Source organism: Sinocyclocheilus grahami, unplaced genomic scaffold (genome assembly GCF_001515645.1).
Source record: "Sinocyclocheilus grahami isolate Dianchi unplaced genomic scaffold, SAMN03320097.WGS_v1.1 scaffold970.1, whole genome shotgun sequence".
NCBI classification, from domain to species: Eukaryota; Metazoa; Chordata; class Actinopteri; order Cypriniformes; family Cyprinidae; genus Sinocyclocheilus; species Sinocyclocheilus grahami.
Window position 1 is genome coordinate 380,066 of NW_015506149.1, and position 22,600 is coordinate 402,665.

Consider the following 22,600-nt stretch of genomic DNA (forward strand, 5'->3'; position numbering starts at 1 on the left):
TGTCTCCCTAATCAAACACACCTGATTCAACTCATTAGCTCATTAGAAGAAACTCCAGGACCTGAAATGGGTGTGTCAGACAAGGGAGACATACAAAATGAGCAGTGTTGGGGGGCGCCCAGGACCAGGGCTGAGAAACACTGATGTATAACTTACCTCTCCCGTCTGGTCTGGAGAATGCAGGAGCGTTCTCTCCTCATCTGCTGGAGTTTCTCTCTTACTAAAGTTTTCTGTTGTTGCTCATCCTCCTAGAACATTTAGTCAACATTTACATCATGTCCACATTAAGGTGTCTGCTAATGTGCATGTGAATGTGTGTACCTGTTGTAGTGTGTCAGTCAGATGTCTGAGTGTGTTTTCCTGCGTCAGACCCAACAGATCTTCATCTGCCTTCCGACTCTGGACGATAGCCAGTCGCTCTTGAGCCTGAACAGACGGAAACACAATTCACTTACAATTCAGTTGTCAACCATTAACTTTATTCATATAGTTTTTTTCCTGCCCTTAAAGTCAACTTAAAATCAAAACAGATCCTACTTAATTCAAATTCCTTGTCTTGTGCTCAATTCATCATTGCATGTTATTCCAATAATTATTCCAACAATCCAGAAATGTCATATTTGGAAAGTAAGATGGGTTATGAATTTGGAAAAGGTCCAAAAGAAAATTATATGGCCTTTTTCTACTAAATATTTCACATATAAAACACATGGAAGCCCGTTCCAGATACTAAGTCACAATTGGGTCAATATCACTGTAGGGTGCCTTTTGGTGTCCTGTACATAAATAACTATTTTGCCATGATAACTTAACATAAAAATGACTATGAAAGGGTATGTTATATTAGGCTAAGTTTTTATATTCATAACAAAAGCATTACTTGGCTCTTTAGATACATTTTCTAGATTTTTTTTAGTTTTGTGTAAGAGGATGCGTGTTATTTTGCTATGTCCCATGCACTGCTCTTTACATTTGAATGATAGTAGAATATTGTCAAATCATAAAATAAAAAATTTTTGTTCTCCTATTAATATTTTGTTAAATAAGAGATTACTCAATTTGAGTGTATTGATCATTTGGTAATAAAAATTATATTTTTTATTTAATAAAAAAAAGAAGAGTTTGTCCATGTCCCTTGAATGGTTGTCCAACCTGTCCTATTGGGGAATCCGCCCCTTTAAGAAAAGGCCATCCCCTTTAGTGACATCAGGACAACAGATTTTTATTAAATTTGAATGATAGTAGAATATTGTCAAATCATAAAATTAAAAAAATTATTCTCCTATTAATATTTTGTTAAATAAGAGACTACTCAATTTGAGTGTATTGATAATTTGGTAATAAAAATTATATTTTTTATTTAATAAAAAAAAGAAGAGTTTGTCCATGTCCCTTGAATGGTTGTCCAACCTGTCCTATTGGGGAATCCGCCCCTTTAAGAAAAGGCCATCCCCTTTAGTGACATCAGGACAACAGATTTTTTGTCTCTTCAGTGGCGGGAATTTCAACGGCTGACATGAGTAAATTGGTGACTTTTCAATTGACATTTTCTTTGTCTTGAGTTTGCTTACTTGCTTTGCCAAAGCTTAACATGTCCACCCTTTCGGCATAAAACATGCCAGAAGTGATTAGAATACAGTATTTTCAAAATATGTTAGTTTAAATATACCAAATTCTCTTCAACAACCAGACTAAATATTTAGCAAGTCGCAGTTTGTTGTAAGCTAATATGCTAATTGAAGCTTAAAATGTCCACCCTGTCGGCTACTTAGACATGACAGGTTGGACACAGCCTTCATTTGTAGTTAATATTGCTAAAAACTAAAATGAACACATATCAATGTGATTAAGGATGTAATTTTATTATTATTATATTATTTTTTTCTAAGTTGAATAAATGTTTAATTGTCATATTTTGTGTGTTCTGCATTATGTGTCCACCCCATCATGTGCTGGTCCACCCTGTCATCTTGAGATTTTGCAATAATATTTTAAATAATAATTCAATCATATCTATATAATCCAGTGTGTTCAATAGCTAGGTGTTGGGGTAATAATATCACAGTTTTCTCCAAATAAGGAAAAATACATGTGCAAATTGTATGAGTTTCTTTAAAAACACACATAACAAAAGCATTACTTGGCTCTTTAGATACATTTTCTAGATTTATTTTAGTTTTGTGTAAGAGGATGCGTGTTATTTTGCTATGTCCCATGCACTGCTCATTACATTTGAATGATAGTAGAATATTGTCAAATCATAAAATAAAAAATTTTTGTTCTCCTATTAATATTTTGTTAAATAAGAGATTACTCAATTTGAGTGTATTGATAATTTGGTAATAAAAATTATATTTTTTATTTAATAAAAAAAAGAAGAGTTTGTCCATGTCCCTTGAATGGTTGTCCAACCTGTCCTATTGGGGAATCCGCCCCTTTAAGAAAAGGCCATCCCCTTTAGTGACATCAGGACAACAGATTTTTTGTCTCTTCAGTGGCGGGAATTTTAACGGCTGACATGATATTGCTAAAAACTAAAATGAACACATATCAATGTGATTAAGGATGTAATTTTATTATTATTATATTATTTTTTTCTAAGTTGAATAAATGTTTAATTGTCATATTTTGTGTGTTCTGCATTATGTGTCCACCCCATCATGTGCTGGTCCACCCTGTCATCTTGAGATTTTGCAATAATATTTTAAATAATAATTCAATCATATCTATATAATCCAGTGTGTTCAATAGCTAGGTGTTGGGGTAATAATATCACAGTTTTCTCCAAATAAGGAAAAATACATGTGCAAATTGTATGAGTTTCTTTAAAAACACATGGTTTACATAACATTTTTTTTTATGTATTTAGAATTTGAAAGCAAACAAATAACCCTGTTTAGGAAAGGGACATCATACCTTTCAGAAAATATGATTTGCATCTTAATATTGCAATGAAAACGTATTTAACAGTAATATATATATATATCCATGACAGGGTGCACATATCTTATGGTTTATGCTTCGAATAATGGCCCATAATTATCTAAAAAAAATGTGTGGGTTTCTATAGTACATGAGTGTCTACTATTTATGACATGACATAAAGCGAATGGGAAATTAAAACTAAAATATTTGAGTATTGAGAGGGTTGAAAGGCACTCTGTGGTGATATTGACCCAATTATGAGATTTAAAAAATCTAAATACATACTGTATTATGACAAGTCAAAATTATGGGAGACAAAAGTAATAACTGACAAAGTAAATATTATAAGTAGTCATAATTATGAGATAAAAAGTCAGTTATGAAGTCATAAGAATTTCAACTTTTAATCATAATATCAACTAAAATTCTAAATTTTTTGAATTTACCTCCTAAGTGTGACGTCCATGTATCTCAAATTTGGACTTTTTTAAGCTCAAAATTGTTTTGTCATAACTCCAACTATTTGACAGAACTATGGCTTTATATCTCATAATTTCGAATTTGTTCCAAAATTAGACTGACTTTATCTCAATTTCAACATTTTATAATTCCTTAATTTCATAATTAAAATCTCATATAATTTCATGATGATATAAGTTTTTGTCATGATTATGATTTAGCAAAGCATGTTTTTTTGGTTCTTGTTCTTGTGTGGTAGTAGGCTTCCATAAACACACCACATATTTAGAAAATGTCCCAGAAATGTCATGCAGCGTGGGTTGTCTCACTCGGAGTAGCTGTCTGTCTCGGTCTCGTTGCCAGCGTCGCTCTGCTCTCCTCTGGATGTCCACTAGGCACCGCATCGTGTCCTCCCGCTGCAGCTGCTGCTCCTCATCCGCTCTCTCACAGACCTCCTCGTTCCTCTGCTCCTGAAGCGATGCCTCCATCTCACGGCTCTCGAATGTTTGTGTGTCTGGGAAATGAACACTTGCTGGTGCTGTGCTAGTGTCTGTCATGCCAGTGTTTTGTAGCAGCTGTGGATCAGTGGGTGGTGTTTGCTCGGGCTGCTGGGTCTCACTGAATGTGAACTCTCCATCTCTTATGTCCTCCTGACATCAAAATAAAAGAATAAAATAAAATACTATTTTTAAGGTGTCCTTGTTACACATTACATGTACTTACTATTAGAATAACAATAAATTATACATAACCCTAAACCAAACCCTAACCATATAGCAATTACATGTAGTTAATTAATATTACGCAGTACTTAAATGTATAATTACTCTGTAACAAGGACACCTTAAAATAAAGTGTAACCTAATTACTTTGTACCTGCAAAGTAGTAGTAAAATTCATACATTTTGAAAGTATTACTAGCATATTGGGGGCACTTCAAATACTTATTTTATGTCACAGGGGTTCAGATAACAAAAAAAGGTTGATATCCTCTGATTTAACTTTCTGATATCACATATTATTCATTGCAGATAGTATGCAAATAGCAGAGAACAGAGAGATTGTATTATGGGTCAAAAGGGAAGCTGGATGGAGCAGAAGTCATTTGAAGTGATTGTCTTACAGTGATGAAGCCTGAACAGTCTTCTTGGATTTGTGTCTTTCTTTTCACACTATCTGTGTGATCTGAATGCGTTTCTTCATATTGTTCACTTGGCTGCAGTGAGACGGAGCTTATGTTCTCCTGCTGTGTGTAAATGTTCACATCATGTGGAGCTGTTTTATCAGCTGTCTCCTCCTGCACTACAATAGAGACGGCCTCTACTTCCTGTTGAGCTGAGGTCACTTCCTGTAGAATTAAACCTTTCTATGTATGAATGAACTATTTGAGCTGATTTAAGATAGAAAGAGTGCATATGTTTGTGTGTATGTACCTGAATGTGGTTCTCTGTGTGGGCTGCTTTGCTCCAGGCCAGTGTGATCAGAGAGTTTTGTTTCTCCACTGAAATCACCTGAGGGTCTCCTCTGCTCTCAGTGTGTCCCCGTCTTCTCTCTCCATCTCCATCGCTCGTCTCCATTGTGCTCTCTTCATCTCTTGGGTCTCTGACACACAAGATCTCTAAATATGGAGTATCTTCTGGATCTATAGCCATCCCGCAACCTTCGAACACAAAAATGCAAAATCACAAGATATTAAGCAGCACAACTGTTTTCAACATTAACAGTAATAATAAATGTTTCTTGAGCAGCAAATCAGCATATTAGAACGATTTCTGAAGAATCAGGTGGCAATGAAGACTGAAGATCAATGAATGATGCGGAAAATTCAGCTTTGCATCACATGAATAAATTACATTTTAAAATGTATTTTAATAGAAAACAGTTATTTTAAATAATTAAATTCTTTAAAATAATATTTCACATTATTACAGTTTTTTTCTGCATTCTTTTGAAATCCAGACTGACCCCAAACTTTTAAAGGGCAGTACAGTATGTGTGATTAATCTTAGTAGTTTTAATGTTAAAACACTTTTTCATATCACTGTTTAATGCTTAATTTTTAAGGTATTATATGAATTATCTGGCATATAAATGTTTGTCGTTTACCAGTGCAGAGGTCTTGTTTTTCACCATCTGATGGCTCTTCTTGTCCCTGTTCAGTCCTCTCTCTCTCCTAAAACAGACAAAGAAAAGAGTTACTCACATTGCATTCCTTTCAATTGAATACCTAGATAATCTCTTCAAGCAAAGTTTCTTCAATACTTTTACATTCCACAAAGAGTTCTTATAGTGGAAATGTTCTTCACACTAAGAAAACACAGGTTCTGTTTCAGAACTGTTCACTGAAAGGTTCTTTGGGGATCCAATGGTTCTTCTATGGCATCACTATGAACCCCCCTTTTTGAAACCTTTATTTTTAAGAGTGTAGTTTCTTCAGATCTCTGCATACAGTAGATTGTAGGCATCATCTGTTAACAGCTAAAGTGAAGCCTTGCTAAAGATCTACTCCATAAATGATTTCCTAAAAAATCATGAAACGCTAAAGAATCATGAAAAGAATCTAAAAGCTTGATTTGTGATTGATAATGTGTAAGTAATTAGTCATTACAGTGTGAGCGTTCATTGCGCTGGTGCCTCTGCTGGTGTGCGCTGGCACACGTGACTGCAAAACTTCACGTAGGTTGTAGAAACTGGGTCTGTGAAGTTCACTCTCATATTTGCGAAGCAAAGTCCAAAGACCCTCAGGATCCTGAGAAGTGAAAGAGACATTAATTCACACAATAAACATCATCTGCTCTGCACACAGAATGTTTGGTTTATTTACTACTTTGCTTTTCATATTCTTTAACTTCATTTTTGTATTTGCACGATCTATTTTTAGCTTAGTTTAAATTTGACAAATGCACAGTTCATCTTTTAGAATTGCTACAGTATGTACTATGGTTCTGTTCAAAATGGAATACTTGCATACTGATCACTGCACAGTACAGTATGCTGTATACTGTAATGCGTGTGAGATTCACCAAATCTGGCAGAGAGTTTAAAATGGTCCAGGCCTCGTCATCTTGTGCTTGTGTCAGCTGGGTCAGCAAATGAGTGGCACACTTCCCCCATGAGACATCTATCCCAGAACACCCTGGGGCGAGTGGTCCGGGATAAGAACCATGTGCTTCCTGTAGAGAGGCTTTGATCTGCTGCAGGCTCCACACACAGCTCTGTTCCACCGCGTATCCATGAACCACATCTGAAAGATAGACACGTATGCACACTTTAATGAAAACCAGAGGCACATTTTACCGCTGATGTGCTTCTAATGTTAAGTCACTAATCAGTTCACCCAAAAATGAAGCCCAAATCATACTAATTTGGAACAACATGAGGGTGAGTAAATGATGACAGGAATTTTATTTCACTTTTGTAGTGGTGTGTGTGTTTTTATATGTAGTTGATGTTTTTAACTGTTGTTTTTCTGAATGTTTCCCTCAAGGTCACTCAGGGAAAGCCTGTGTAAGATCTCCACCAATCGTTTCCTTTCTTGCTCCAGACACAGAACCAAGCACTGCAGCACAGCCTGATGGGTAATAAACAAAATAATCAATCTATAATAAAATTGTACATAACACAAGCATATGAGGCAAATATTTGAACCTTTAGGTCATTTTGGAATGATTATACAGTATATTACAAGATAATCACTCACAAAACTATGTATTTAGTTTACTGTTCATAAAGCTGGCTTATGAGGAGACCAAATTAATTTACCATGTTTTTCCTAAATTTCCCATAATTTTTTGTAAGAATGATACAATATATAGTATTTACAATATACATTAAAGGGGTCATGTGATGCAATTTAAATTTTTCCTTTCTCTTTGGAGTGTAACAAGCTCTTGGTGCATAAAGAAGATCTGTAAAGTTGCAAAGACTAAAGTCTCAAATCCAAAGAGATATTCTTTATAAAAGTTAAGAGTTAACCACCGCTACCTAAAACGGCTCGTTCTAACACGCCCCCACGTCTACGTCACGATGTGGGAAGATTTGCATAATGCCGCCCAAATGTTCACGCAAAGAAAGAAGGCGTAACTTTTATTCTCGCTGTAGTATTGTTGTTGCTGCCGCCGCCATGTCGTGAGGGCGCTGTGTGTTTCGTTGTGAAAGCGAAACTAACTTACTTTGTTTGGCCTTCCAAAAGAAGATGATATCCGCTTCGTCAGGCCTAGAGCTGATCCGTGCTGGTCGCTGAGGAAATAAAATCACAGCACACCTCACTTTTCAGACCGATGAGCTTTGTAAAAATCTACGCGTTTCAGAAAGGCGGGGCATAGAGCAGAAACAATAATGTACAGTATGTGGAAAATAAAGTGTTGTTTTAACCTTAAACCACATAAACACATTTCATTACACCAAATACACAAAATAATGTTCTTTTTAGCAACATCATATGACCCCTGTAAATATTTTATTCAGCAAGGATGCATTAAATTTATCAAAATTGACAGTAAAGAAAATTATAAAGTTACAAACGATTTATATTTCAAATAAATGCGGTTCTTTTGAACTTTCTTTTCATCATAAATTCCTGAAGAAAAACATATTATGGTTTCCACAAAAATATTAAACTATTTTCAACACTGATAATAATAAGAAATGGTTTTTGAGCAGCAAATCAGCATATTAAAATGATTTCTGAAGGATCATGTGACACTGAAGACTGGAGTAATGATCACAGGAATAAATTTAATAAAAATAAAAGTTCTTTTAAATTGTAATAATATTTCACAATATTACTATTTTTACTATATTTTATATGAGCACCAATCATGGTTTTTTCATTCCAACCAAAATTCTTTGAACTTATAACACAACATGCTGTAACTTCTGAACTCACAAATAGGAATTTGGAAGACTTGAAGGCACCAAATGTCATGTATATGTGCACACATTACCTGTTGTGCGCAATTTCCTGTTTTCCAGCCCTGCTGTGTTTTAGCAGTGGGATCCAGTTTTTCCTGAAGCCAGATCCTGGTGAGATCCTGACTGACTGAACCTCTCATATAAGGCCTAGAGCACACACAGATGGTTTGGATTCAAGCTTGCACACATCGGAGGGAAAGTAGGTGGATGTGTCAGCATGTAATGTTTTAAATACGGATGATGTGTCCACTTCCCATATTTAACATGCTCACCATCTGTCCCAGTGCTGTCTGGCGACCAGCAGTGCAGTGTAGGACTGATTCTCTTTCTCGGCTCTCCTCACAGCGACACACATACTGAGATATATAATACGCAGAGCTTCCCGTCCCAATCTGCAGGAGCAGTAAATCACAACACAACTTCTGCAACCATTAGCATGTTTAATACTACAGATTGATATTGACATTAAAAGGTCATGCTTAACTATGCCTGATATGACGGTCAAAGTTTCTAGTTATGCATGCTCATATTTATTATGTCATAGAGTGTTGAAGGAAGGACATATTTTTCTAGGCTAAAACCAGTAAATTAGTTGTTTTAGCACTTCCGGTTCCATTGTCGCAAATTCAGTGGATTTCTTGAATGTTTTTTAATTAAATGTGTGATCTGCGGTTAAAACAAGCTCAAGATATTTTCACATTTTATTCTTCGATATAAAATACATCAGTAATACACAGTTGGGGAAAGTTACTTTTAAAAGTAATGCATTACAATATTGCGTTACTCCATAAAAAAGTAACTAATTACGTTACTTAGTTACTTTTTATGGAAAGTAATGCGTTATGTTACTTTTGTGTTACATTTTAAATCTGGACAGGGCTTGCTTGTTTGTTTTTAAAATAATTAAAAAAAATTTTGGGCAAATATAAAAGCCTTTTCACACCAAAAGTGAAATGAATAAGCCTCAGGCTGAAGGGAAAGTAAATTTACGTCCGTACAGTAGAATGCAGAAGAAGACATTTCAACACACTTCAGCAATAAAAAAAAGACACACAGATGTTTGCCTAGAGTAATTTGTGCTTATTAATATGGTTGAACTGGATCATCGAAGGTCAGAAGCAAAGACATTGGTTAATAGAATGGGATTAAATACATAAAGGATATTTGTGTTGTTTAACATTTAATAATTGCAGGTTTGCGTCATTGCGAGTTGCATTATATATTGCATTATTTTTATTCATTTTGAGGAATACTGAATCGGTTTTGTTTTTTTGTGAGTGAGATGAAGTCATGCATATTCATATTTATTTTAGAACTACAGTTACATCTTCTGATTTCTCAACATGGGGACAGGAGAGCTGTCGATCAATAAATTGGAAAAAAAAGTCACTTGCGTTACTTATTTGAAAAAGTAACTCAGATATTCTCTTGTAAATTAAAAAGTAATGCATTACTTTACTATTTACTTGAAAAAAGTAATCTGATTACGTAACTCGCGTTACCTGTAATGCGTTACCCCCAACACTGAGAATACACACTAACTTCTGGGTTGGCCTACAAAAATGCGTCATCGCTGCAACACTACATTGCCTTCAAAATTGATTCTCAGAGTTGCCACTAGGGGCGCTATTGTAGGCAAAACCATAAATTGTCTTCTTCTATGGTTAGTTAAGGTCATCATGTGTCTGGACTAAATCGGCTTTAGCTGAGATATTTGAGACTTACTGATGCTTTAAGCCAATCACATGCATTTATGAGAAATCATCAACCAATAAACACAATAGAATGACCTGTTCATGAGTGAGCTGATCGACTCCTTCTCATCCTGATAATGTGACTCCAGCTCTGACAGGAAGATGACAGCGGACCAAGCCTGTTCCCTCGGTTTAGATGACCAAGCCTGATCTCTAGGTTTAACACTCTCAGGACAGCCTCGCAAGACCACAGAACCACAGCTCCTGCCATATTCATCAAATATAATTCATGTAAAATGTATCTGAACCACAGCTCCTACCATATTCATCAAAAATAATGAATAATGTATTTGGTAGCACTTAATTGAAGCTTATATATATATATATATATATATATATGTGCATATAAAAGTATTTTGGTAACACTTTACAATAAGGTCCTGTTATTTAACGTTAATTTTAACATGAATGCATTAACTAACATTAACAGTGAACAATACATTTATTACAGTATTTATTCATCTTTGTTACTGTTAAAATAAAATAAAAGTACAACAATTAATTGTTAGTTCCACTGAATAATATTAAAGAGATACAACTTTTGGTTTTAATGTTTAAGTAAATGTTGAAATTAACATTGTTTAATAAAATACATTTCATGTTAAAGAGTGCATTTAACTAAGTAAAACTTTGTGTTACTATTATTTTTAATGCATCATGCCTCATCATGCATCTTATATTAGATTGTATGATCTCATGAATAATTGTAACCACAGTTATAAAACATAACACTTATCTATCATTGTTGTTACACCTTTGAAAAGTATAATGCATCAAAACATTGATATACCAAATATATAATGGCAGACTCAAAAGTCAGCAACTGCACATACAGATGCACAAATAACGAATAGTACCTGTAGCACCGGAGGGCCCCGGGAAGCCCACACACCTGAAGCCAGTCTCTGTGTCTGAAAGCCAGCTCTACACACACTCCTAGTTCACACACACATTCTGTCTGATCCCATGCCGACATCGAGTCCCACCAAACAACACCTGTAATGATGTGTGATAAGATACTGTTAAACTATTCTGTGAAAGGGAACGTTTATGAACTCAGTATATCTGTTACCATACTCATCCTGCAACATCTCTCGGTACAGTCGCTCTCTGATGACTTCATACTTGTAGTCCAGGAGCTGGAGGATGTCAGTAGTGCTGGGACAGATCTTGCCCGCTCGCATGACGCCAGTGTTCTTCTGAGAAAGAGACAGTAGGACACTCCACACGCCGTCAAGAACGAGTCTGAACCGAAAGGAATATACACTGATTTTATTCAATGGGATTGTGAGCAGCTGAATGAAAGAGTGTGTGCTTAAAGTGACCTGGTGTAGAGTCTCTTCGCTCTGTTCTGAAGACACAAGATACTAAACTGCTCTGGATCCTGCTCTCAGAAAAAAAACAATCACAAAAGATGCACACATACATTTAGCAGATGCCTTTCTCCAAAGTGATTAACAAATGAGTGAATGAGCTAAAATAGAGTGCAAAGCTGATTAACTAAAAACATACAAAATAATACAAATGATATATTAATATAATGCAATATTATATACTCATTATTATATGACTTGGTTTTCTACCTGTTGCCTGGAGCTGAAGTTGATTGTTGAAGATTGTGTGTTTTGTTTATGATCAATTCTACCAGCCTTCAACATCTGGAGAGCCCAGTACAGCTACAGAAAATATAAGCCATTCACATCCTTGAATTTGCAACAATATAACTTCACAATTTATATAATATAATATCATTTCACAAATTGACACGATTTCCGAATTCAAGCACCCAAAAGACCCAAAAATTACAAGTATGTTTTTTGTTAATATTATTTCCGTCAATCCTAAAACAGCACAATGAAATGCACAATTCAAAATGCAAGAAAAATCCTTCATATTAACATGGTACATTGCAACAAATTTATTAAACCCAAAAATTACAAGTATGTTTTTTGTTAATATTATTTCCGTCAATCCTAAAACACAGCACAATGAAATGCACAATTCAAAATGCAAGAAAAATCCTTCATATTAACATGGTACATTGCAACAAATTTATAATTTTTTTTTAGAATGAAGTTATTTCTTAATTTAGATTAAGTATAAATAAGAAAAAAATATATATAGTCAGAAATAAAGAGAAATACTGTATAGACAGAATTGAATGTAATTGAAAAAAGACCTCTTCTCTGTTCTCACGTTGTTTCTCCATCACTAGGAGAACATGCAGAACTCCTCGGGCTGAACATGACAAGCCTCCAGTCTGACCTCTGACCTGAACACATCACACAAAACATTTCTCTTTCTGCTTCTTTTCTGTCTCACTCTTCTCATTCATGAGATTCTGAGACAGCAGAACATCTTGTTCACCTGTGCAATGGCTCTCTTTGTCTCGTCCAGGCCGGCGGTGATGAGGAAGACTCTCTTATAGAGGGAACAGATCATGTCCACGCCGACCTCATCATCCTCATGTACACCCATCGCCTCACAGACCAAATGAAAACACTCTTCCATCCTAAAAAAGACAAAGCACCTTGTGTAAGCTCGATTTCATCGTACCAAAAAAAATTATATCTATATACTGCACACACAATCATCATAATAAAATGAGTTCTTGCCGTACTTCATAATCAAATTCAAATATAACATAGTTTTACCTTATATAATTTAAACATGAAAAGAGAAAGTGTCTCACTTGTTCTGAGAGTTTATCTTCATGAATGATGCATGAATACAACAAAGCCACGTCTGTTGCCGAGGAAAGCGTTCGAGTCAGATTACAGAAGAGGACCTTCAGCTCAGCGCTGACCACACTCTTCCTCAGACAAATCATTACGCTCATTTAGTGATGATACTTAAACACTAAAAAGCCTGGCTGAATCCAAGATAGATAGCTACTTATGATAGATTTGACATTTTTTTGGTTGAATTTAACCATTTAGGATTTTTATTTAGTTTTTTTTTTTCATTCAAGATTGTTTTTTTTTTTTTAAATAGCAACCAAATATTTTAAGACTATAAACAATACAATTATTAAAATTATATAACCATGTAATGTTTACTGTAAATCTAAATTAAATTTGAGATTTTTTTTTACATCCGGTGACTTACATGATGGCAAAAAAAATAAAAATGAAAAATCCACCAACAGTTCATAATCAAATATGTCAAACACATATGAAAATGACTGGTAGAAAAAATAAGTATTGCACTTTTCCTTTACTGTTTTTCACTAAAAGGGTAATGTGAATAACCCAAATAAGAACAAACACAGGCTGGGTAACAGTGGGATTTTGTGTAATAACGTGACACAGTAAATATGAGAATACAATGTTTATGACAATGTCATTCACAAAAACTGACGGTTTACAGAACCTGAGAATGTCAATGCATCTGATGAATATAACAATCATAACTCAAAATAATCCTGTGAAGGCACTGTTAGATTTAGCTCGTGTTTCTATTTTTATTTAGATTCACTGTCAGTGTTGCAAATGAAGTGTCTTTATAACATATTGCTTATAAAACTATGTATTTTAAGAGAGTAACAATATATTTAAATCACAATACCAGTGCAACAGCCAAAAAACCCAGATCAAAAACAGTGCAGATAAAATTATGCATATTTGCAGATCCATATTGTTCAACTAATATTAATTTCTTTCAAAATATCAAATTAAAGAGGAAAAGTCCAGAAAAGCAACTTATGGCATGCTAAAAAAAAAAAAATCATAATTCATTATTATTAAAAAAAATGCTTTTTCCTCTTTGTACTCTTGTTCTGTTGTGACGAAAAAGGAGTTCAACTTTGTCCATCCTCCTATCAGTGGAAGGACGTAAAAATGAGCTCCATGAAACACAGGTTAACACAGTATCCTGTAATCAGTCAGAAACACTTACACACAGTAGCACCAATAAAACAATTCAACAAAACAACTAAATGCAGTATACAGTTGAAGACTATTTATGTGGTTTGTGATATAAAGTAAAGCTTAAATGTGCTTTAAGTTTAAGCATTTTAAAGTCAACACAAAACTCTATTCGTAATTCGGGGAAGCCTGTTTCCATCACAGGTTAAAAAATCTAAAGTTTTGACCTCATAATTTTGACTTTTTTTCTTGCAAATCTGAGAAAAACAGTCTGATTTGTGAGCTACAAATTCTGAATTGCGAGACAAACTCAAGAATCCGCGCAATTCTGATATTTTTCATTTCACAATTCAAACTATTTTTCTCAGAATTCTGAGTTTACAAAAGAGTCTGAATTGTTAGATGAAAAAGCAATTACCTTTTTTTTTCATCTGTTGCGGAAACAAGTGTCCATAGTAATTTGATGTATTTCTGAGTGAAACAGGATATTTGTTTTAATTATTTTTAATGTTACAATTTTTTTTGGGAAATAACGTACACTAATAAATCTTATAGTGTAAGACCAGGAATATGAATTAAAAAGAAATAAAGCAAATTCTGATTTTGTGTTGACTTAAAGAGCTTGTTGTGGTTCATCAGATCTCAGTTTTAGCTGGTTTGACTCCACGTGATGTTTGGTCGAGTTTGTGGATCTCAGAGATTGCCGTGGATAATTTTCGGGCATTTCTCGGGGGCGATGCAGTGAGCATTGTGTTCCACCAGGCCAGCGGGACACTGGCATCCCGGCACACAGGGTTTGAAGCAGTGAGCCTCGATCACGCCAAGCGGCACATCTTTGTTAAAACACGTCTTAGGACACGGCGGCCCGCATTCATCAAACACATAGCCACGGTCAAGCGGACAGCCCACGGCTGTAGGGATGAAGGAGGGAAAGGATGGAGTTAAACTAAAGCATAACAAATATCAAATAAAAAAAATTCCCTTGTATAAACATAAATACATAACTACATGTATATGTCCTTACATTTTAATATATTGTGTTAATATGCACTGCTCAAAAATATTAAAGAAACACTTTTTAATCAGAGTATAGCATCAAGTCAATTAAACTCCTGGGATATTGAGCTGGTCAGTTAAGTAGCAGCGGGGGATGTTAATCAGTTTCAGCTGCTTTGGTGTTAATGGAATTAACAACAGGTGCATTAGATGGGCAACAATGAGACAACCCCCAAAACAGGAATGGTTTTACAGGTGGAGGCCACTGACATTTTTTCCCCTACTCATCTTTTCTGACTGTTTTTCACTAGTTTTGCATTTGGCTCGGGTCAGTGTCACTACTGGTAGCACGAGGCGATACCTGGACCCTACAGAGGTTGCACAGGCAGCCCAACTCCTCCAGGATGGCACATCAATACGTGCCATTGCCAGAAGGTTTGCTGTATCTCCCAGCACAGTCTCAAGAGCATGGAGGAGACAGGCAGTTACTCTAGGAGAGCTGGACAGGGCCGTAGAAGGTCCTTAACCCATCAGCAGGACCGGTATCTGCTCCTTTGTGCAAGGAGGAACAGGATGAGCACTGCCAGAGCCCTACAAAATTATCTCCAGCAGGCCACTGGTGTGCATGTCTCTGACCAAACAATCAGAAACAGACTTCAAGAGAGTGGCCTGAGGGCCCGATGTCCTCTAGTGCTCACTGCCCGGCACCGTGGAGCTCGATTGGCTTTTGCCATTGAACACCAGAATTGGCAGGTCTTCACTGGTCTCCAGTCTTCACTGGTGCCCTGTGCTTTTCACAGATGAGAGCAGGTTCACCCTGAGCACATGTGACAGACGTGAAAGGGTCTGGAGAAGCCGTGGAGAGCGTTATGCTGCCTGTAACATCGTTCAGCATGACCGGTTTGGTGGTGGGTCAGTGATTGTCTGGGGAGGCATATCCATGGAGGGACACACAGACCCCTACAGGCTAGACAATGGCACCCTGACTGCCATTAGGTATCGGGATGAAATCCTTGGACCCATTGTCAGACCCTACGCTAGTGTAGTGGGTCCTGGGTTCCTCCTGGTGCATGACAATGCCCGGCCTCATGGGGCGAGAGTAATCAGGCAGTTCCTGGAGGATGAAGGAATTGATACCATTGAATGGCCCCCACACTCACCTGACCTAAATCCAGTAGAACACCTCTGGGACATTATGTTTCGGTCCATTCACTTAGATTTTTTGGGTGTCTTTGACTTCAGCCCTCTGTAGGTTGATAATTTTCATTTCCATCAAATGATGTGGCATCCTTTCGTTCCTAACACATTATCCAGTCCATATCAGTATAGATATCCAGCATGATATTTTTCCCCATTGAGATCTGATGCGTTTTCAAAGTGTTCCTTTAATTTCTTTGAGCAGTTTTAGTATTATATATTAATACATAAAGAATTGTCGCTTTTTTGAATTATTGAAAAATATGTGACAATCTACACCACCGTTCAAGTTTTAAAACGGTAAGATTTTTAAAATGGTTTTGAAGTAGTCTCTTCTGTCCACCAAAGCTGCATTTATTTTATCCAAAATACAAAAAAAAATATAGAAATATAATGATTTTTTTTTACAATTTAAAATAACTGTTTTCTATTTTAAAATGTAATGTATTAAGCTGAATTTTCAGCATCATTACTCCAGTCTTCAGTGTCACGTGATCCTTCAGAAATCATTCTAATATGCTGATTTGATGCTCAAGAAACATTTATGATTATCATTAATGTTGAAACCAGTTGTGTGCAATTTCAGTTTCAAAAGAACAGCATTTACCTGAAATAGATATCTTTTGTAACATATTTTTATATGTATCAATATATAGCTATACAGTACATGGCCTATGCATATATTGCAGTATACTGAAAAACATAAGCACCAACATACTGTATTATGTTTTCCAGTATATTGTTTCATTTCATAAGGGTCAGCTGTACAGAAGACAAATGTCATTATTCAGCTCAATTTAGTGAAATATTGATTCAGTTTATTCAATAACAGTGTCAATGTTGCAATATTCATCAATTATGAAAGAAATTTAATTCAGCTATAAAGCAGCTCTACAGAAAACAATAGTATTATTATTCAGTTCAAGTCAGTTCAGTGTTTATCCAGATCAGTTTCAAAGTTGTACTGTACTGTATGTGTATTTGTCACTCACCGCAGAGTGTCGGCGACCTCCACTGCAGGATAACTCCAGCCTCACGGCACTCAGACGCGTAAGCCTCCAACACGTCACACAAACACTCGTCTATATTGGAGCCGCAGGCACACAGATCATACACACACGAAGCATAGAACATCTCGGGTTGCACCAGCTTATGACAGCGCTCAAACACGGGCGACTTCAGCACTGCGCAGCGAGCATTCGCAGTCTTACGGGCCGAGTATCCTGCTTCTTTACATGGGTGAATGTTTATCGCATCAGGACACTGAACACTTGGATTTCCACTGCCCACCTGCAAGGAGAACAAAGTACATATAATTTAACATTCATGTGAAATACATGCTATACTAATTACAATAAAAAATGATGCATCAGAGCTGATATGCTTAGCCTTGGTGTATAAATGGGAAAACCGGTTTTGTTTTCCCGCATTCTCCATCAAAAACTGTCCCATTTCTATGTTTGCTGTCAGCTACTATACCACATATCAATAAGCAACCACAGCATAAAGATGTTTTAGCATCTTAACCTTCCAGTTGTTTCCAAACACTGCTTCAGAGTTGGTGATTTGTCCATTGCGTAGTTTCGTGTCGTCCTGAGGGTAGTTATTGAAGTTGCCACATAAACCACACATGTGCTTCTTGTAGGTACCAGGAACACTGACTTCCAGATGAGAACGACCATTCCACAACACCTTACATCACAATCAGCAAATAAACTCACAAGTGTCATCATGAAATTCATTTAAAAACATTACAAATAAATCCTATAGGATATATTTCCTATAGGAGACTGAACACAGAGTGAATTCATGCAGAGGCTGTACCTTCAGCCCAACATTGGTGTTCAGGAGGATGGTGTTGGTTTTGCGCTCCAGGTAAACATACGGTTCTTTAAGAAACGGCAGAGACACTTGCTGATAATCAACCTGAGGCATGGACAAAAAGAAAAAAAAAGATTTATCTGTATGTCATGTGACCATTAACCTACATCAATATAATGTAAACACACGCATATGTAAAACCATGTCTGCATTTGTGATCGGAGAAACGACAAACAACAAGAGCTACTCTACACTGCTCAAAACTCACATTTAAAACATCAGTGACAAATCCTTTAAATATGAAAACATACTTACAGGCTGTGAGTCAGCATTATTTGTCAGCTTCATAGACTGTGGTCAGTATGCACGCCGAAGGGGAAACGGGAACTGAATTCACCAGAACACCGGCGGCTACTCTCCCAGGAAACAGTCCTAGTCCTCCGTAAAATGCGTTGCACACATCTGAATATTTGGTTTGAACTGTTCTAGAACAGTGTTGTAAATACAACTTAATCACTGATTTCTATTTGTGTCCTCTTTTGGAAGACCAAACAAAGTAGTTTCGCTTTCACAACGAAACACACAGCGTCTCCACGACATGGTGGCAGCAACAATACTACTGCGAGATTCAAAGTTACACCTTCTTTCTTTGCGTATACATTTGGGCGGTGTTATGCAAATATTCCCACACAGTGACGTAGATATGTGGGGGTGTGTTTAAACGAGGCGTTTTAGGAGGGCGTGGACGAGTCTTAACTTTTATAAAGAATATCACTTTGAGACTTTAGTCTTTGCAACTTTAGGGATCTTATCTATTCACGAACAGCTTGTAACACTCCAAAGAGAAAGGAAAACTTGAAATTGCATCATATGACCCCTTTCAATTATTGAAATAGTAACTGATACTATTTTAGGCAAAAAAGGGAATAGTGAGAATTCAAATAAACTATAAAAACCATTTCAAAATATACAAAATACCATATTTATGGTAAGCAATGAAAAAGTTTAAACAACATTGTAAAACCTATCACCTTGACAATCCAGTCCTGAAACAGCTGTACCACAATATCTCCAATAAACACAGTCACTTCTTTAGTCCAAGACACTCCTTTACGTCCCCGGTCCTCATTAGACACATGAACACTGGAACACAAACACAAGTGTCTGTTCAGACTATGTACATATGGACTACACTTTTTAAATCTCTTTTTAAAATAATGTTGCTAACTTGCATTTTTGGGTGAATTATTCTTCTAATGCACAAAATACACTACTGTTCAAACATTTGGGATCGGTCTCATGCTCACACTCATTTGATAAAAAAATACAGTGAAAACAGTACTACTGTGAAATAATATTCTGAGAAAAAAAGTCAGAATTGCATGTTTATATCTTGCAATTCTGACTTTGTAACTCGCAATTGCAAGTTTATATCTCAGTTCTGAGAAAAAAAGAATTGTGAGATACATTCACAATTACCTTTTTATTTTTAATTCAGTGGCAGAAACAGGCTTTCATATTTTTCTGTTTGAATGTATTTTAAAATGTAACTCATTTCTGTGAAGCAAAGCTGAATTTTCAGCATCATTACTCCAGTCTTCAGTGTGACATGATCCTTCAGAAATCATTCTAATATGTTGATTTGCTGATCAAGAAACATATCTTAATATTATCAATGAAAACAGACATGCTGCTTAATATTTTTGTGGAAATTGTGATATTTTTCAGAACAAAAAGTTAAAAAAAACAGCATTTATTTCAAAGATTTTTTGTAACAAATGTCTGTACTGTCCCTTCTGATCAATTTAATGCATTCTTGCTGGAACAAAAGCATTCATTTCTTTTTTTAAATCTTACTGATATGATATGATTGAGACAATATACTGAGCACCTGAAGTCTCCGCCCTCACAGTCCTGAGCCAGAACATATGTGCACTTCCCCTGGAAGTTCACCATCTTTCCATCAAACGTTCGGTAGTGAGGGTCTCCAAACACAATGCAGGTGGCGGGGTGAGGAATGCAGTGAGGACAACACATTCCCGGAACCAGAGCCGGCATTTCATCCTACAAACACACAAATGTACGATACATTCAGCTCAGTTACTATTCAAAAATATCCTCACTAATACATTAAAACCGGTCAAACACCGACTTGTGAGTTTCAGTAGGTTTACATCTATGTGAAGTCCTCACTATTATATAGTATCCTCAAAGGTGTATTGTCATCCTACCGAGGCACATGTGAGCGTTGGGCATCTCTGGGTCTGGCAGTGCACTTCTCCGTACACACAGGTGCAGGACGTACACTTGTCCACTTCCCAGTGGTCATTGTGGTTGTACCGCTGACCATCGTACACACACTCTGCATGAGCGTCTTTGGAGTAAACCACAGTTATGATGCCTGTGCACTCAGGACAGCACTTCCCAGGCTTCTTCACTTTGATCGATCCATTGGGACAATCGAGAGGAGGACACTCCTGCAGATCACACTCGATATGCCCTTGCTAAAACACACACACACACACACACACACACATTACTTAAAAAATGTGCTTAATACTTCATTATGTTATTTTTAAAGGGCTAATGGTGTGATTAAAAGCATCAAAACTATTTCCTAATAAAACTGACATAAAGAATTTGATTTGAGATGTTCCATCAAATAAAAAAAGTCACAATTTTAGTTTACCTTAAATTTGTGATGAGCTTTTGTCTTTTTATTTTTTAATATTTCTATTTAGCTTTCATTTATTTTTATTGCAATTTTAGTTACTTTAGTACTTTAAAACCTTCATCCGTCCCTCCCGAACCTATAACAAAAGTGTCCCTTGTGGGTCAAAATGACCCGAAGGCCAAAAATGAAACAAATTTTATTTTTGGTCCAGAAAGCGTATATTGGTCCATTTTTATATATTTTTTTCAAATTTTTTATGTAGGTTTTTTTAAAATTATTTTTTGGTGATTTTTATTTTATTCACATTAAATTCTGGATATTTTTATGAAAATTGTATATTTTTATAAATGTTTTCACCAAAAACAAAACAAAGACAGACACAATTTCTGCATATTTATACTTTAAACATGATGATCCATCAGGACCTAGTTCACTGAGTGTCTCTGATGCCATCTGGCGGGGGAAAATTACATAAAATTGCATTTTATGATTACAGCCACTAGAGGGGCCTATTGAATCTTATGGAGATTCTTAAATGAACCAAACTACACCAACTTGAGGCTTCATTAAGCTTTCAGATATATATCAAAACATTAAAAATATATATATTTTGTAAAAAAAAAAGAAATTGATACTGAATTTTAATCCAAACACATGCATATTCATACAGTTTCATAAATATGTAATAAATATAAAAGATAAATGTTAAAATATAAATATGATATAAACTCATTGGTCTCCACCCCATCACTCAAATTTAACTGTCAAGTAAAAAACTAAATTCTAAATTCAGCAGAAACATCATAAATGCTATATAAATGCTATAATGTGTTTCAATGGGAGTGTGTGTGTGTGTGTGTGTGTGTTCCTGTGTGTGTGGGTATGTGAGTTTTTTGTGCATTGGGGACATTCTGCAGTCTCAGCCCTTTGTTTGGGTATGCATCTTTTCTGGATTGTGTCAGATTTTATATAGTAAAAAAATCAAATAAATAAAAAAATGCTGTTTTTTTTCGGACATTCCATTCATTCCTATGGTCGGGTCAAAATGAAAATTACTTTTTTTTATTACACCCTTATTACACCCACATAGAATCCTCGAATCGACTCAAAATTTTTTGTGTGTGCTCCATGCTCAAGTGTGACAAAATTAAATTAAAAAAATCTGCGATGGACACTTTTGATACTTTTTTTTATAGCACCCACTTAAACTGCTCGGATTTGCTCGAATTCATGTATTCGTTTTTTCATGTATTCCCGGTTCAAGTGTGACAAAAGTAACAAAGTCTCATAACATAACGATCAACGCTCGATTTTTAAAAAATCTTTAAAAATGAGTATTGGGTCAAAATGACCCGAGGGACGGATGAGGGTTAAAGTGTGCTTAATACTCCATTAAAAGTCAATAAAATATGAGTATAAATATTTTGCTGCAGATGCAAGTCTGTTTGACATCAGAGTTTGGTTTGTTTGATTGATGTGGCAGTTCTTTCACATTAAGAAGTATCAAAACAACCATTTCTAGATAAAACAGTGATGAATTAAACAGTTTGACTATCATCAAAAATAACATTAAACAGACAAAATTTTATGTAAAATTATTATAATTTTTAGTACTTATTGTTTTCAGAGTTTGGTTCATTCGGTTGAGTTGTTTCATGTTAAAAAGTATCAAAACAACAATTCCAGATATAACCAACTGAATGTGATTTGAGATGTTTCATCAAAAATAACAAAAAGTTCAAAATTTAGTTTGTTTTCATTTTTATATATTTCTATTTAGCTTTAAATAATTTTTAATTCCAGTTTCTGGTACATGGTTTCAGTACATCATTTCAAAATGTGCTTAATACTCCATTAACATAATTTTTTTTAGAGCTATTAGTGTGACTAGTTAGTGGGACTCTAGAACTTTTGGTCCATATGCAACAGAGTTTGGTTTGTTTGATGTGAGAGTTTGCTGAGTTTGCATCAAACAATACCCCCCCAAACAAAAA

The 22,600-nt window shown here is 35.6% G+C and overlaps 2 protein-coding genes across 2 annotated transcripts in view; both read right to left on the minus strand.

Moving 5' to 3' along the window:
• The window catches only part of LOC107564905 (uncharacterized), a 21,971-nt gene extending 9,408 nt beyond the window's left edge, over window positions 1-12,563 (minus strand). The window contains exons 1-18 of the mRNA XM_016250075.1: window positions 12,420-12,563; window positions 12,232-12,324; window positions 11,636-11,728; window positions 11,378-11,439; window positions 11,125-11,297; window positions 10,910-11,048; window positions 10,089-10,256; window positions 8,571-8,690; window positions 8,331-8,445; window positions 6,844-6,955; window positions 6,408-6,628; window positions 5,993-6,133; window positions 5,491-5,557; window positions 4,818-5,044; window positions 4,508-4,732; window positions 3,714-4,034; window positions 322-426; window positions 157-248 (exon numbers count right to left, since the gene is read on the minus strand). Of these exons, the coding sequence (XP_016105561.1) occupies window positions 157-248; window positions 322-426; window positions 3,714-4,034; window positions 4,508-4,732; window positions 4,818-5,044; window positions 5,491-5,557; window positions 5,993-6,133; window positions 6,408-6,628; window positions 6,844-6,955; window positions 8,331-8,445; window positions 8,571-8,690; window positions 10,089-10,256; window positions 10,910-11,048; window positions 11,125-11,297; window positions 11,378-11,439; window positions 11,636-11,728; window positions 12,232-12,324; window positions 12,420-12,563 (2,618 nt within the window). The remainder of the gene's footprint in view (window positions 1-156; window positions 249-321; window positions 427-3,713; window positions 4,035-4,507; window positions 4,733-4,817; window positions 5,045-5,490; window positions 5,558-5,992; window positions 6,134-6,407; window positions 6,629-6,843; window positions 6,956-8,330; window positions 8,446-8,570; window positions 8,691-10,088; window positions 10,257-10,909; window positions 11,049-11,124; window positions 11,298-11,377; window positions 11,440-11,635; window positions 11,729-12,231; window positions 12,325-12,419) is intronic.
• Window positions 12,564-14,487: 1,924 nt separating this feature from the next.
• LOC107564914 (kielin/chordin-like protein) overlaps window positions 14,488-22,600 on the minus strand; it is a gene marked incomplete at its 5' end in the record, with an annotated part of 16,723 nt that continues 8,610 nt past the window's right edge. Inside the window, 7 exons of the mRNA XM_016250085.1 lie at window positions 14,488-14,829; window positions 17,104-17,401; window positions 17,639-17,803; window positions 17,936-18,037; window positions 18,964-19,075; window positions 19,824-19,996; window positions 20,164-20,436. Coding sequence (XP_016105571.1) covers window positions 14,612-14,829; window positions 17,104-17,401; window positions 17,639-17,803; window positions 17,936-18,037; window positions 18,964-19,075; window positions 19,824-19,996; window positions 20,164-20,436 — 1,341 coding nt within the window. The remainder of the gene's footprint in view (window positions 14,830-17,103; window positions 17,402-17,638; window positions 17,804-17,935; window positions 18,038-18,963; window positions 19,076-19,823; window positions 19,997-20,163; window positions 20,437-22,600) is intronic.